General features: G+C 49.5%; 6 protein-coding genes across 6 annotated transcripts; 4 read left to right on the top strand and 2 right to left on the bottom strand.

Moving 5' to 3' along the window:
- Nucleotides 1–545: 545 nt before the first annotated feature.
- Nucleotides 546–2813, bottom strand: BP5553_08334 (uncharacterized protein; the record flags this gene model as incomplete). Its single annotated transcript, XM_032016957.1, has 6 exons — nt 546–578; nt 648–1402; nt 1572–2033; nt 2088–2217; nt 2280–2545; nt 2606–2813. The coding sequence occupies 6 exons, from the start codon at nt 2811–2813 to the stop codon at nt 546–548; spliced, it is 1854 nt and encodes a 617-aa protein (XP_031867248.1).
- A 1198-nt stretch (nt 2814–4011) lies between these two features.
- BP5553_08333 (Splicing factor 3b) lies at nt 4012–5829 on the top strand (the record flags this gene model as incomplete). Its single annotated transcript, XM_032016956.1, has 2 exons — nt 4012–4077; nt 4132–5829. The coding sequence occupies 2 exons, from the start codon at nt 4012–4014 to the stop codon at nt 5827–5829; spliced, it is 1764 nt and encodes a 587-aa protein (XP_031867247.1).
- Nucleotides 5830–6607: 778 nt separating this feature from the next.
- BP5553_08332 (uncharacterized protein) lies at nt 6608–7408 on the top strand (the record flags this gene model as incomplete). The annotated part of the gene is made up of 2 exons (XM_032016955.1): nt 6608–6749; nt 6798–7408. The coding sequence occupies 2 exons, from the start codon at nt 6608–6610 to the stop codon at nt 7406–7408; spliced, it is 753 nt and encodes a 250-aa protein (XP_031867246.1).
- A 491-nt stretch (nt 7409–7899) lies between these two features.
- BP5553_08331 (uncharacterized protein) lies at nt 7900–9529 on the top strand (the record flags this gene model as incomplete). Its single annotated transcript, XM_032016954.1, has 2 exons — nt 7900–8228; nt 8287–9529. 2 exons carry the CDS (start codon nt 7900–7902, stop codon nt 9527–9529), a joined length of 1572 nt encoding a protein of 523 aa, XP_031867245.1.
- Nucleotides 9530–9910: 381 nt separating this feature from the next.
- Nucleotides 9911–11395, bottom strand: BP5553_08330 (Uncharacterized protein; the record flags this gene model as incomplete). Its single annotated transcript, XM_032016953.1, has 2 exons — nt 9911–10882; nt 10946–11395. 2 exons carry the CDS (start codon nt 11393–11395, stop codon nt 9911–9913), a joined length of 1422 nt encoding a protein of 473 aa, XP_031867244.1.
- Nucleotides 11396–12208: 813 nt separating this feature from the next.
- BP5553_08329 (Zn2 DNA-binding protein) lies at nt 12209–13270 on the top strand (the record flags this gene model as incomplete). The annotated part of the gene is made up of 1 exon (XM_032016952.1): nt 12209–13270. The coding sequence occupies one exon, from the start codon at nt 12209–12211 to the stop codon at nt 13268–13270; it is 1062 nt and encodes a 353-aa protein (XP_031867243.1).
- Nucleotides 13271–13759: the final 489 nt, after the last annotated feature.

Below are 13759 nucleotides of genomic sequence, written 5' to 3'. Positions count from 1 at the left end.
TCCCGTCCTCCATTTCTGCTGAAGTAAAGGGGGTTGAGGTAATGGCAATTCGCAGTGCGAGGTATAGTGCTATCTATTCACTACAAATTTTGCATTCCAAGGGTTCAGTATTTATTTGCTCCCGCCGGTGTGTAGCCATATATCACAAGAAAGCCCGTGGACCACAGCTTTAAACCCCCCCTTCGCAGACGGAACCAGCTCATCCGAACCTCCGTACGGACCACGGTAGTTTTTTTGTTGAAGAATCTACTAGGATTGATCTCCGCCACATCCGCCTTAAATTCCTTGCTATCGATTGATCCTTCATTTTTACTTGGGCATTTGTTAGTTACACTAGATAAATCTATTTATCAGCACGGGTGTGATCTCTTGATATGGCTGTGATCATCTCTGATACAACTGTGGTATTATGAGTTTTACGATTGCACACGGGAGTAAAGAAAGGTTAATTGTATGTTATGTAATTTATATACAAAAAATGTCAGGTGGTTTGCATCTCAGTCTAGGCCCTGGGTGTTCTTTTGTCCCCTAAGCACCTAAGTCTCTCACTTATGTCTGGCCTTGATCAAATCTGCGGCCTGTATTTAAAAACTGGTTAGTCCAAAACTCTAACATGCCTATCTCGGCCACAGAAACGGAGCGCTTACCTTCTCAGCAAGGGCATATACGGTTGAACATGTGTGGGTAGCAGGAATCAACGGCATCATAGAAATATCACCAACACTCAATCCCGTCACACCATAAACAGTGAGATCGGACGCCACAACTCCACCGATATCTCTCGGCATCATCGCCGCCGTGCAGCAACCATGAGCAGTACTGGGGCCCATCCCCTGCTGGATAGCTTTAGCAAGAGCTTCATCTGTGGTGACGCTGGCGCCTGGTGATTGTTCTTGCGGGGTAAGTTCCGTTTGTGCCGCATACCATGTGCGAGCGAACTTGAAGACGGAAACCATGATATCAACATCGGCGGGATTGGCTAGCAAGTGGTAGTCTAGAGCAGGCTCGGCATATTTGTCACCTGGCTGCAAGGTAACGCTTCCACGGCTTAGGGGCTTCTCCAAGGACATTGCGGCGTTGCCCTGTCCCGAGAATGGGATCTCAATGACACCGCTCTTATTCCCAGCAAAATTCTTGGCTAGGATATCGCGCTGAGCTAGCCATCCCTTTTTGGTCACATCTGTGTAGATTTCAGGCAGATATTCCGCTGTTTGAGCTTTGATTTTAGCTACAATCGCTTGGTAGCCTGTCGGGTCGACATGGGGAAGTCCAACACATGCAAGTGTGTTCCCGACGCCGATAGAACGAGGGCCTTTCCTGTCCAGCCATTGCTCGTTGGACCATTGCTGGAAAGTTTGGTTCGTACGCACACCTCGAGGATTAGGGTTGACATCAGTCGTATCTATATATCCAAAATATTAGCTATTCATATCTTCTTTCGAGCTAAGTGGATGGAGTGGGCGCTTGAGAAAATTTAGCTATGCAATTGGCATAGATGTAGCTGCGTGAATTAAAGGTATCTTCCCCCCACCCTTTCTATAGCATCCGTTTGGGGCCTTGTGTTTACTCACATTGGTATGACATCTGAGCAACAGCATGGTCTTGGAAATTGGCTCCTACACCTGGCAAATCGACTAGTACCGGAACTTGAGCCGCGTCAAGGATAGCCTTTGGTCCGACACCACTGCGTTGCAGAACCTGTGGTGTGTGTAGCCACCCTGCGCAGAGGATGATTTCTTTATTGGCCTTGACGGTGGTGACACCCTCACCGTTGGCACCTCCTCTGACTTGCAAGGTCACACCAGTGGCGTGAAGATTAGAGTCGAATTCAACTTCATTTACTCGGTATCCGGTCAAAAGATTGAAATTGGTTCTTGAAGTAGCGGGGTCATAGTAGCCAGTTCTGGCATATGAACGCTGTCGCTTGTCTGCGGTCATAGCATCTGGGTTCCAGTATACACCGGAACCTTCGCCAGCAGCACCTTCATTCAAATATGGAATGCCGATATCTTTGAAGGCCTGTAGTTGGATCTCTGCAAAAGGTTAGAGGGTCAAAAGAGGATGTAGGATAGTGCATGAAGACATACTTGCGCCTGGCCAGTAAAAGCTGGGGTAACTTGCATGGATCGGGCCATCAGTTCCCCAAGCTGCGTCAATGTCCCAGGTGATATTGAAGTCTTTGGCCACTGCTTCATCAGGAGGCGTAAATGTTGTGGACTACGCAAAAGGGTAATCAGTGGGACTTGGAGCCTAGTTTGGAAATGGGCAGCTCAACTAACCTTCTTGAAATATGGAAGAATTCCGTCCCATCCCCATCCGGGGTTATTGAGAGCTTCCCAATTGTCATAATCTTCTGCAGCTCCGCGATTGAACATCATCCCATTGATGGTAGAACCGCCGCCAACTACAGCGGCAGCGTAGACTCCTTGATTCGCGATCGACGTGAGATTGTATAAGTCTCCTGAAGGATATTGGACCGCGCTTGACGGTTCAAGGACGCTGGGATTATTGTCAAGATATCCATACTCCACAACCAACACAGTACCTAATAAAATGAACATCAGTGGCGACTTCATGGACTAGAATGCACATCATTGGAGCTTACTGCTTGTATCCTCGCTCAATCGACTTCCAATCACAAGACCGCTCTGCCCCCCACCGACGACAATGTAATCATAAGACGGTGCTATGTCCCTGGCATTGATCAGTCGCTCATGAAGGCCGTTCAGAAGGCTGGGATAGCCAACACAGAGGCCAGATAAAACAAGTGCTTTGGTCAGGGCCGCCAACAGCATATTCCTAGGTGAAGCCATCGCGAGAAATGTAGGGATTGAAAAATAGAGTCCTATTCAACCGCAGCTGAGTGGCTTTCGCCTTAGTTATACTTGGATCTATCCTGGACATGGAATGACATCCGACCCACCCATCCTGGAAGGATTATAGCGGAAAGTATCTCCGTAGGGCTTGGCATGCTGGATCAGAATTATGAAATTGTTGGCTTTACTTGGCCAGATCTTATAGCCAAGAAGGTACGATCAGTGGACTGCGCTACCATTAAGGCGGACTTCCGCGTAGCCAAAATAAAAGGGGTTAAGGCAGCGATGGTTACCATGCTACAAGGTGGTACTGTTTCCGAGTCCCAGCAAACGCCGCCTTTGGTTGCAATATAAACAATGCGGGGAACAAACTGGGGTAATGGTGGCGAGAAACAACAAGCAGCATTACAACATAGAAGTCGTTGTTTTCCTCCCGGATAGGACGCTCATGATTTAGGCAAGATACCGCCGAAGTGGATGTGGGGTTTTGTTTCGGTAGAGAAAACAAACAGTACTAAGACGATTCTAGATGCTTGGGATTTTAATAATAAGTATTGAAAGGCGCGGTAATTGAGCCGCCTCCGTATGCTTCTCCTTGGAAGCAAGTCACTCACTCCCACTGCCTTCAGGCTGAACTACTTCGTCAACACGGAGAAACTGAGAACAACCGTGATTACGTGGCAGAAATCCAGCTACTGGATAGTCAGCAGACAGATACGAAGGTACATAGCGGCGCGGCAGGACTAAACACCCGGAAATGATAACCGATGTGATGTTTGTGGCTAGATATCTGATATGCTGAGATTGAGTTGTCGTGATTTATAGTCGCGGTTGGAGGTTGCAGAGTAATCGAGTTGGAGCCTGACAGGCGAGGCAACTAGACATATGTTATGTAGAGTCGGCCATGTAGTTATTCCGCGCCGTCAGAGCTAACCACTCTTGGAATAGTTCGTGCCCGTATGTGGCAAGTACGAGTACGAGGCCTCACTCGTATCCGTAGTCTCAAAATTCCATGCTTCATGTTCAAGCCTCGCGTGAATTGATCCAGACCACGACCACTTCATAACCATCCACATCCACTTCGCCATCCCAGCCAGGCTACCTCCGCAGACATTGCATTGGGCAGCTAGAGGCATAACGGGTCTCGTTATTAATAGAAAGGGTTGCGCTCGCGCGCATGCCTTCTGCCGTCAAGATGGCGCCGAAGATGACCAAAAACCAGATGAGGCGCGCGAAGAAGAAGGAGCAGAAAAAGACCCAGGTGAGAATTAAATCTTCCGTTCGGACATGTGCATGGATTCTAATGGCTCTATAGACTACACCCGCCCCTGAATCAGAGGCGCAGCCGGACATAAAGTCGGAACCAAATGAATCGGAACCGAAGGCTGAGCCAGAACCCAACTCTACTCCAGCTATAACAGAGTCAAAGCAGGAGACGGAGTCACTCCATGGAGACATCACGAGACTTGAAATCAGTGAAGATGATCCAAATTATGCGATGTACAAGGAGATCCTGGAGCGGTTTGGCACTAACGAAGAAGATGAGGCTGTAAATGATGCAAAGGCTGGGGACAAGGGCGAAGTTTTCTACGACGACGATGACGAGATACCAGACGAGGACGAAGAGGCAAATAAGGAGCCAAAGTTATCGAAAAAGAAGCGTAAAGAGCGGGACAAGCTATCCGTGGCAGAACTGAAGGCGCTTGTGAACAAGCCAGAACTTGTGGAATGGACCGACACCTCGGCATCGGACCCTCGATTACTTGTTCACATCAAGTCATACCGCAACGCTGTCCCAGTACCAACTCATTGGTCATTAAAGCGTGAATATCTATCCTCGAAGCGTGGTGTGGAAAAGCCCCCGTTTGCGCTCCCTAAGTTTATACAAGAAACTGGAATCGCAGAGATGCGGGATGCGGTGTTGGAAAAACAAGACCAAGCCAGTTTAAAGCAGAAGCAGAGGGAGAGAGTTCAACCGAAAATGGGCAAGTTAGATATCGATTATCAAAAGTTGTATGAAGCCTTCTTCCGGTTTCAAACCAAGCCCGAGTTGACGCGGTTTGGCGAGGTCTACTATGAGGGTAAGGAATACGAGACAAACTTGAAGCATCTGCGTCCCGGTGAACTCAGCGACGAGTTGAAAGAAGCCCTCAATATCCCACCTGGAGCTCCGCCACCATGGTTGATCAATCAACAGCGCTTTGGACCACCCCCGTCATATCCTTCCCTCAAGATTCCAGGCTTAAATGCCCCACCACCTCCAGGTGGCGCTTGGGGTTTCCACCCAGGTGGATATGGAAAGCCCCCTGTTGACGAGTTTAATCGGCCACTTTTTGGGGGAGACATTTTTGGCGTTTTACAACCTCAGGTCAACAACCAAGCAGGCGAGCCTGTCGAGAGAACTCTATGGGGCGAGCTACAGGCTCCAGAGGATGAGTCCGAGGAGGAAGAAAGTGACGAGGAGGAAGAGGAGGAAGATGAGGAGGATGTTGGGGCAGGTCTCCAGACACCCAGCGGCTTGGAGACTCCAGGTGGACTTGCGTCTGCAGTTCCATCGGAATATCCCGGCGACATGAGTGTTGGTGGGGACTTCGATCTGCGGAAGCAAAAGAGAGGTACCGAGACGGAAGAGTCAACTCACCCCAGATCCGCCTACACCGTCATTCCCGAGAGACAAATTCGTGCAGAAGGTTTCTTTGGTGGTGAGAGGGCTTACGATGTGGGAGCTACTCAGGAATCACGACTACCAGTTCTGGGGCAGGAAGACGATAGCAGGAAGAGAAAGAAGCCTGGAGATGTGGATGTTGCACTTGACCCCGACTCGCTACAGACTGAAGACGGTATTAGTAAGGAGGAACTCAAACGCAAATTCGACGCCCAGAAGAAGGAGGAGAAGGGGGCCTGGGCCTTTGAGGAGGATTTGAGTGATATGATAGCGCAAGAAAGCAGGAAGCGACAGAAGAGAGACGAGGAAAAGCGGGGCGAGAAAAGAGAGAGATCATATCGATTCTAGGTGCTTAAGTGGACTCTATAGTTCCTGTGCGGAGTTCTAGATGGACTTCAACGGAGGCATCTTGTATTATGGGCAGTGTAATATACAGCAATTAATTCTCAAGGCCCTATCCAGCTGCTTTGGAAATTACTCATGAACTACGGAAAGTCATTTGCATTGTACAAAGAAACTTGCTTTATGTAATACGTGTATGAATTATTTTTTCTCTTTGGCTGGCTTTGATTGCCTGGTATGAACAGCAGACCTAACCTCAAGGCTTCAGCAACACGACTTAAACTCAGGGGCGTGGCACGTGAACTGTGTGCCCAAACCTAACAAGCATACGGGAGCTAGCGGCCGCGTGCATTGGACGCCAAAAATCCCAACCGAACATTGACTTTACGTTACCAGGTCCGTACTTTATATCTACGTTCACGGTCTAAATACACACACCTTCGCACTTGCCTTCACCTTTGGTTAGTTGCCTTCAAGCTACCACGATTGAGTTCGCCAGGTGCAGCCAACTAGGATGCAAGGTATCGGCAACAGAGTTTAATCTCCAACGGAAGGAAGCAACAGCTGCGCAGCTCATTCAAAATGGATCGGGGTCGTGGCGTTGATCGAAGGTTCGTTCTTGTTTTTCACTTTCACTCTCCACTTTGTTCCCAGTGCCTGTTTTGTCTATACACCAATATTCTGCTGGTATCTCTATTGCAAAAGAGCCTATCGATTAGTGTTGGGTGCGAGAGAGGTATTGGCCTGTACGCCAGATCGACGAGACCCGCAAGGCTGGATCACGATGGCGAAGAACCGACGACGCGACGAGGAACACGCATACTCTCCTGATCCGCCTGACCCTCCTGCGCCCGGCCCTCCGGGACCATTAGGTCCGCCTCCAGGTCCTATTCCACCGTTCGAAAGCCAGGCACCGGACAGGGAATGTGACGGGCCGGCACAAGATGCTTCTAACGACGGAGCTTTATAGAGAGGGTATGTCGAGCATCCCAGGGAGTCATTATGCAGTGGGAGGCAGCCCATTATATATTTATTAAAGGCTGTTGTAACTGGCGTCGAGGGAATGGTGGTAGCTGGGGCACTACTTGGTGTTAGAGGGCAAGATCACAACCTGCGAAAGCCAAATCTTGCTACCCACAGCAATCCAAACTCTCCACTACCGATATCCGAGGCCAAGCGTAATGGCTCAGGATTCTACGGTCACAATAGCTTCGACAAGAAGGAGATGCCGACTCTACATTGGTCGACTATGATGGGTGCGGGACAGCAGATGAGGATTAGAATGGATATCGTGGACGATTCCTCTGGCCCGGAGCCCAAAAGGAGATGCTACGGTTTTCCTTCTGCTCGTTCAGGAGATTTAGCACATATCCCCCCTGCAATGATCTCCCAGCCTTTCTCCTCCGCAACGGAAGGTTTTCACAGGAGCCATAGCCACGCGGACGGAAACGATAGATTGTCTTCTCATACCACGTCAAAGCCAGGACCCTCGCCGATTGGTATCGGAAATTCTGTCGAGCTTTCTTCTGGGATCTATCCTGAGATTGAGAAACAATATACTCTAGGAGACCATCTCCTACAATAAGCTCCACATTAGCGAATTGCTACTTGGGACCATTCAAGCCTCCAGTACTAGCTGCCTGCAACCAAAAGAATCATCAGTTAGCAATCGTTGACCAGCTCCTTTACGGCTTTACGAATCATACCTAAAATCTACAACCCGGTCAATATTGTCCGCGCCTTACCACATAGACCAAGACCAAGAGTCTCCGGAACATGATGACTTGCCGGTCGACACGACCTTCCGGCAGGCTTCTGTGCAATGCCGGGAAAGCCATAACGGACGGGCTTCACACCGGGCTTCACACCGTAGACCACATTATCTTTACACTTAGTGAATTTCGAACCATCTGACCGCACGTCCTTTCCCTTGCCATACACCTCTTGTTCGTTACGCAGCCGCAGCCTCCGGGAGACGCCATACGAGCCCGGTGTATTTATTTCACGTCTACTTTGCACGCGGTGTTGAAATAATGCTAATTGATATTACACAGAGGAGACGGTGAAGTCACGAAAATGGGCGGCGGCGAATCATATAGGCCATTAGGCAGTCGACCACGATCCCCTCCTAGGGCTGACACTTATCGAACCGATCGAGACAGAGGAAGAACTCCACCTGCAAGCGATAGCTGGCATCCAAATAGAGATCGATCTCGATCTCAAAGGCGAAGGTCTAGAACTCCACCTCGTCGAGATCGTTCGCCGCCTCGAGAAAATTGGCGATCAAGAGGAAGATCCCCCCCTCGTGCAAGAAGCCCTCCCCGAAGATTCTCTCCCAGAAGGGATGATGATCGTAGACCAAGATCGCCACTGAGAGCTCGATCACCACCAAGACGAGACGAACGGTTGGTCTCCTGAAAACTGAATAGATCTGGTATTGTCAGCTAACGCTCAAACAAATAGAAGAAGATCTAGGTCACCATTCGACCGCGACCGTGCACCACCTCGCCATAGGTCACCGCTTCCTTCCCGAAGGTCGCCGCCTCCTGGTCCTCGAGGATATCGCCCCCGTTCTCGAAGCATGGACCGTCGAAATGATCGTGTCCCTACAGGCCCAAGCTCTTCAACCTGGAGACGTCGATCTCCTTCGCCTCCCCGTGAATCTGGACGATCATCTGGTAGGATTTCCACTAGTACTTCTGGACGCTCTTCACCTCATATTCATCCCGACCGATTGTCTCTTGCGCAAGCAGCGCCCCGTGATCCAAGAGCCCGCTCGCCTCCGCGAGCTCGATCTCCCCCAAGCCGGGCCCGATCTCCTCCGAGCCAACGTGCTCGATCTCCACCAATCCAACTCGCCTATAGGGAGCGCGACTCTGCAAGATCTACCCCTCGCGAACGCTCCCCAGTTCGAGCTGCTGCTCCAAGATCCCCACCACGCGGACCTGCAGGATTCAGGGCACCTACCGGGCCAAGTGGCGGACGAAACTTCACTGCTCCTGCTCGGTCACCAAGCGCATCTATTTCTATGTCCGCTCACAACAGGCCGGAGAATCCCTCTCCGGTTGTTCCTCCCTCTGGGCCTCGTGGGTTTGTCCCCTCTTCTCGGGGTGGTTTCATGAGAGGCGGCAGAGGTTCATTTGGAAGTGATCGTATAGGCCGTCCAGATCCTGGATCATGGGCCCCGACCCGCACTATCCCAGAAGCATCTCCGCGTGGCAGTACACCCTCAGGCCGTCCCACGCCAACATTGTCTCCACCAATACCCTCTGGACCATCCGCTTCAGCAATCCCTACTGGACCATCTGGAGGAATTCCTACTGGCCCGCGAGCTGGAGTCCCCACGCGACCACCCATCCAACACTCCTCCAGCGGCTATGGCTCTCGTACTGCACAGTCAAACGCCTCTTCTGGGCCACGTCCTCATCCTGCAATGGCTAATATTCCACAAATTATCTCCGGTGGTCGAATTGACCCTGCTGCATCTGGTATTTCAAATGACATTGCTGCACGACTTAAGAAGAAGGAAGAGGAAGCTGAGCAACTACGAGAAGAGTTGAATGCCAAGCAAGAGAAATTGAGGCAGAGTTTGAAGGGATGGGATAGGTTAAGCCGGGATAGTGCTTCGATGGGATTGAAGAGCGAATTGAGTGAGAGGCATGTGAGGATGTTAGCGGGGGAGGGTGTCGGTGGTGCTGCTTTTTAAGGTGTTGTCAGCGGTAATTTCGTCACGACCATCAATATGCTTACAGGCGTTGGCATAATTCATTGAATGATGACCTAGGCGTTTTCATGATAGAGCATTGGTGGCGTTGTTGGCCGCATTAATGAATTCCAATGCCCTGCATCTACTTTAGGATTGTGGGCAACTCAGCGTTAGATATAGCGACTAGACCCTACTGTAGGAATATGAACTGTACTATTTTCCATACATGATTCGCAAAGCGTTACCCGGTAGCGATCGGAAGCAGCAGGAGTGAGGTATTCTATGATTATGTTTTCATCGTATTATGGAATCATTAATTTACTGTTGGAAGTCACATTGTGTACTTCGTACAACCTCCTTGATTTGGGCGATTCGTCCCGATCAATCAGCAAGGTAATCTTCCACCTCAACACCAACACTCCGCCCTAAACTCCTTACAACATCCCAGCCTACGGCAACACGATACCTAGAACTTCCATCCAACGCATCCCCCGCATTCGCGGCACCTAGCTTCACAAGCAACCTGAGACTAGAAAGCGTCGCAATAGCCATGTACAAATCCGCACTCCCAATAACATCCTCCCTTCTCTCCATCCCGTCTCTTCTCCTCCCTTCCTGTTTCCGTGGCACTGACGCATCTTCTCTCAGATAGTGAAAAATAGCTAACATCCGCTCTACGACAAACGCTTGTGGGCCTAGTAGTTTCCGGGATATTTTCCGGTTTTTAGACACCCCCGGAGTTTTGGAGGTCAGAGCTGTCCCGCCGCCTTTCTTTTTTCGGCGAAGGGTAGCGGATTTCATGAAATGTATTATATCAGTGCGGGGTGGATTGAAGGAGGCTAGGTAGGCGGCCAGCAGGAGTAGGCGGGAGGTATGAGGAAGTTGGGCTGTGAGGCCCTGAGTTTGGGCTTGTGATTGTATTTGGGTTTGGATATTAGATTTCGTGCTAGGGGTGGGTAGGGATGAAATAATGCTCGGGACGAGAACGGCATCGTTCTGGAATAAAGATCGGTTTGCAACGAGGAGCCGGCTAAAGGGCGTTGGAGACAGCGACCCATCCAGGATGGGCTGGATAAAGCGAGGCCAGAGTCGTGAGCACACCCTTCGAAAAGATATAATGTCGCGGTCGGAGTGCTTGCTTAGGGATTCGTAGACCGCGGTGCTGAAGCGGGACCACACTTCTTTCGTGTCGTGCTTTCCCGTGGGCAGCTGTGGTGTTGGTTCTGTGAGAGATATGATTTGAAGAAGTTCTGGTTTTGTGTACGCTGGAAAGTGGATGTGTGGGACCCCGGGAAGGTGGAGGAAGTTTGGACGAGGTGAGGTGACGATATATATTACTGTGATATTGGGAATCTGAGTGTATGAGCATCGCATCACTGTGGCTATGATTTATTATGTATCAGTATCATAACTTACTATTTCGCCCAGTCTTGCGAGGGCCGGTAATAAGGTCGGCGGAGCCTCTCTCTGGCGATCAATGCCATCAAACACCAGAGCCAATCTCTTCCCCCCGGTATCGTGGTCATCTAAGGTTGTCCATCTATCGAGCATCTTCCCAAGTTCAACGACTAATTGGGCCAAGTTTTCACATCGCCCTATTTTCCCCTGCCATCCCACAATATTGGCTACTTCTGCCACAGTCTTCTCCAACAGGTGCCTCCCAGAGACACATTCTGTGCTGTTTATAATAGCATGTCGTAGCTGATCTTCGCTATCACTAGTGGTTTCGTCGGCCGGAGAGAGCTGGCCAAGAAGGGCTTTACTGATAGAACTTTTACCCGTTGCTTCGAGCCCGTAAAGAACGACATTTCGGCAGGGTGCTGCTCGGATCTGGAAGTGTACGTTAACGTTGATATTCAATAACATGCTATGATAAAGGTTGTGAAGGTTGCTTACAGAGAGAAGAGTGGCCAGGGACCGGATTTGTTGATCTCGACAAGGGAATCGAGAACAAAGAGAAGAAACTACCAACTCATTTGGCAGAGAGAACAGAAGGGCCATTGCGTTGTGAAGCAATTATATGCTCTGTTCTAGGAGCATGCTGAACAAGCCGCGTCTAGGTCCTGAGAGACGCGACGGGCAAATATTAATGGGCCGCATTTATGCCTCAGGCACCGAATTTCTTGACGATTATGCCACTTCAACAAACCACTCATATACATTAGAGAGTTCTATCTTAAACACTTACGTATATTATTTCAAATCTGGGCACTCGATCGGCTTCCTTATGTTTCTCACTTCTCCAGGAATTGAGTCTAGATACGTCAATGTGTTCTACGGTCACGTGTTGTAGGCAACAACAACGACAGTGACGACTCCACCGATATCTTTGCATCTTATTTTGGCCTATTAAATATCTAGGCAATACTTGCACCAATACAAGTTTGTATCTTCGTTTTACTCCATAGGAATTGGCTTCTGTAGTGTCTGGGATGCCGGACAGCGAGTTATTCGCCATGAAAAAAGAGTTCATCACGAAAAGACCCCATAAGAAGTCAAGGCGCGGCTGCCAGACTTGCAAAACAAAAAGGGTCAAGGCACGTTGGTTCTTATGGTATAAGGCAGCGGATCACTAATGACTTCTAGTGCGATGAAGCTCGCCCGAAGTGCACTTATTGCGGGAAAAAAAGTCTTGAGTGCCACTACGATGTCAAAACCGCACGATCAAGCTCTACATCTATGCCAAGTCCACTATCTTCCTCTTCAATTATAGAGGAGGTTCAAGCTTCTCGCAACAGCAGCGAAGAAGTCCAGAACCCCCCCGAATTATGGACTTTGACCAGAGCACCACGACCAACAATCATCGCATCTGCTGGAGATTTATCGCTAAGGGATCTACGTCTGATGCACCACTGGTCAACTTTCACTTGGAACACCCTTACCGTCGGTGATGAGGCCAATAGGATCCTCTTGGTTACCGTTCCTCAACTTGCCTTCGAGAGCGAGTATCTGTTATATTGCATACTCGGCATATCCTCGCATCACCTAGAACATGTTGATCCCACCTCCCGCGACAATCGAGCCTCGACCGCCATATATCGAGTCAAAGCACTAAAAGCTTTTCGTGAAGTATTAGCACGAGGTGATAATCCGACTCTAAACTGGGAAGCCGCCCTAATGATGTCGTCACTGTTACTAGCCCTGTGTTCGATGGGCACGCAGAAAGGAGAAGGGGATTTTACGATAATCAGTTGGCTTACATTATTCCGTGGTTTAAAAGCCACCATGATGATAAGAGGCCCCGAAGCACTCATGATGACAAGCGTATCTCCCGTTTTTCGACGAATTCTCACAGAGCTTCACATTGGTCCTATTATACCCAAAATCCTTCTCAGCCTACTTCAAGGAGTGCCTGAATTAGATCCCGACTTTCAATACCTTGAATCATATTACCAAGCGCTTAACGTACTGGGGAGTCTCTATGCAAGTTTAGCTCAAGATGGCCTAGCCCCGGCATTGGTCATGAGAGTTATCGCATGGCCAACCTATCTTACTGAAGATTTCGTAAATTGTGCGAAAGAAAAACGGCCCAGAGCACTGATTATCTTGGCGTATTTTTTGGTCTTTTTCAACCTTGCCGAGGGTTTGTGGTGGATGGATAGAATGGGGGATACAGATATCAAGGCCATTGCGGAGACAGTAGGGACAGAATGGCTACTATACTTGAGTGTGCCCCTTGAGGCTACGACCACAAGAAATGCGGAGGAAGTTGCAAGATTACTACTCAGGGAATTAACTTGACTCCGTTATCAACACTGATCAGGAGATACTGGATAGGGTCCTCGAGAGTCGGCCATAACTTATAGGCTAGGGCGCTATTGGTACATATTCCACTCGATCTTTGGCAAATGCAACTTTCAGATTGCTTTGAAGATATTCTTGACCAGAGGATTTCCTTGCCCAGATAGCAGAGGATCAACAAGGGGTCGGCGCCAATGCCGTGGCTAATTTATTCCTTGGCAGTCGATACGCCCCCACTTGTTATCTCCATGATTCCAAATGGCCCTTGGTGATATCACGCACAGTCTGCCCATATACGGCCCCCCGAACTTAGTCAGAGCAAACATGCCCCTTCTTTCGAACGGAAACCGAAGGTTTTGAGCTTTGGACAGCGGACAAGCCGAATGAAACCCAGATCCAATTCTACTGCGGGCAAAGTCAGAATATGCAACCACCGCCTTGATCGGAACTGTGAATGCATATCTATCTCTCCAAGGAGTCTACTCTTTG

This window comes from Venustampulla echinocandica, assembly GCF_003357145.1.
Source record: "Venustampulla echinocandica strain BP 5553 chromosome Unknown scaffold_7, whole genome shotgun sequence".
Taxonomy (NCBI): domain Eukaryota; kingdom Fungi; phylum Ascomycota; class Leotiomycetes; order Helotiales; family Pleuroascaceae; genus Venustampulla; species Venustampulla echinocandica.
The sequence above is the reverse complement of the archived record's forward strand: the minus strand, read 5'-3'. Positions and strand labels throughout refer to the sequence as shown.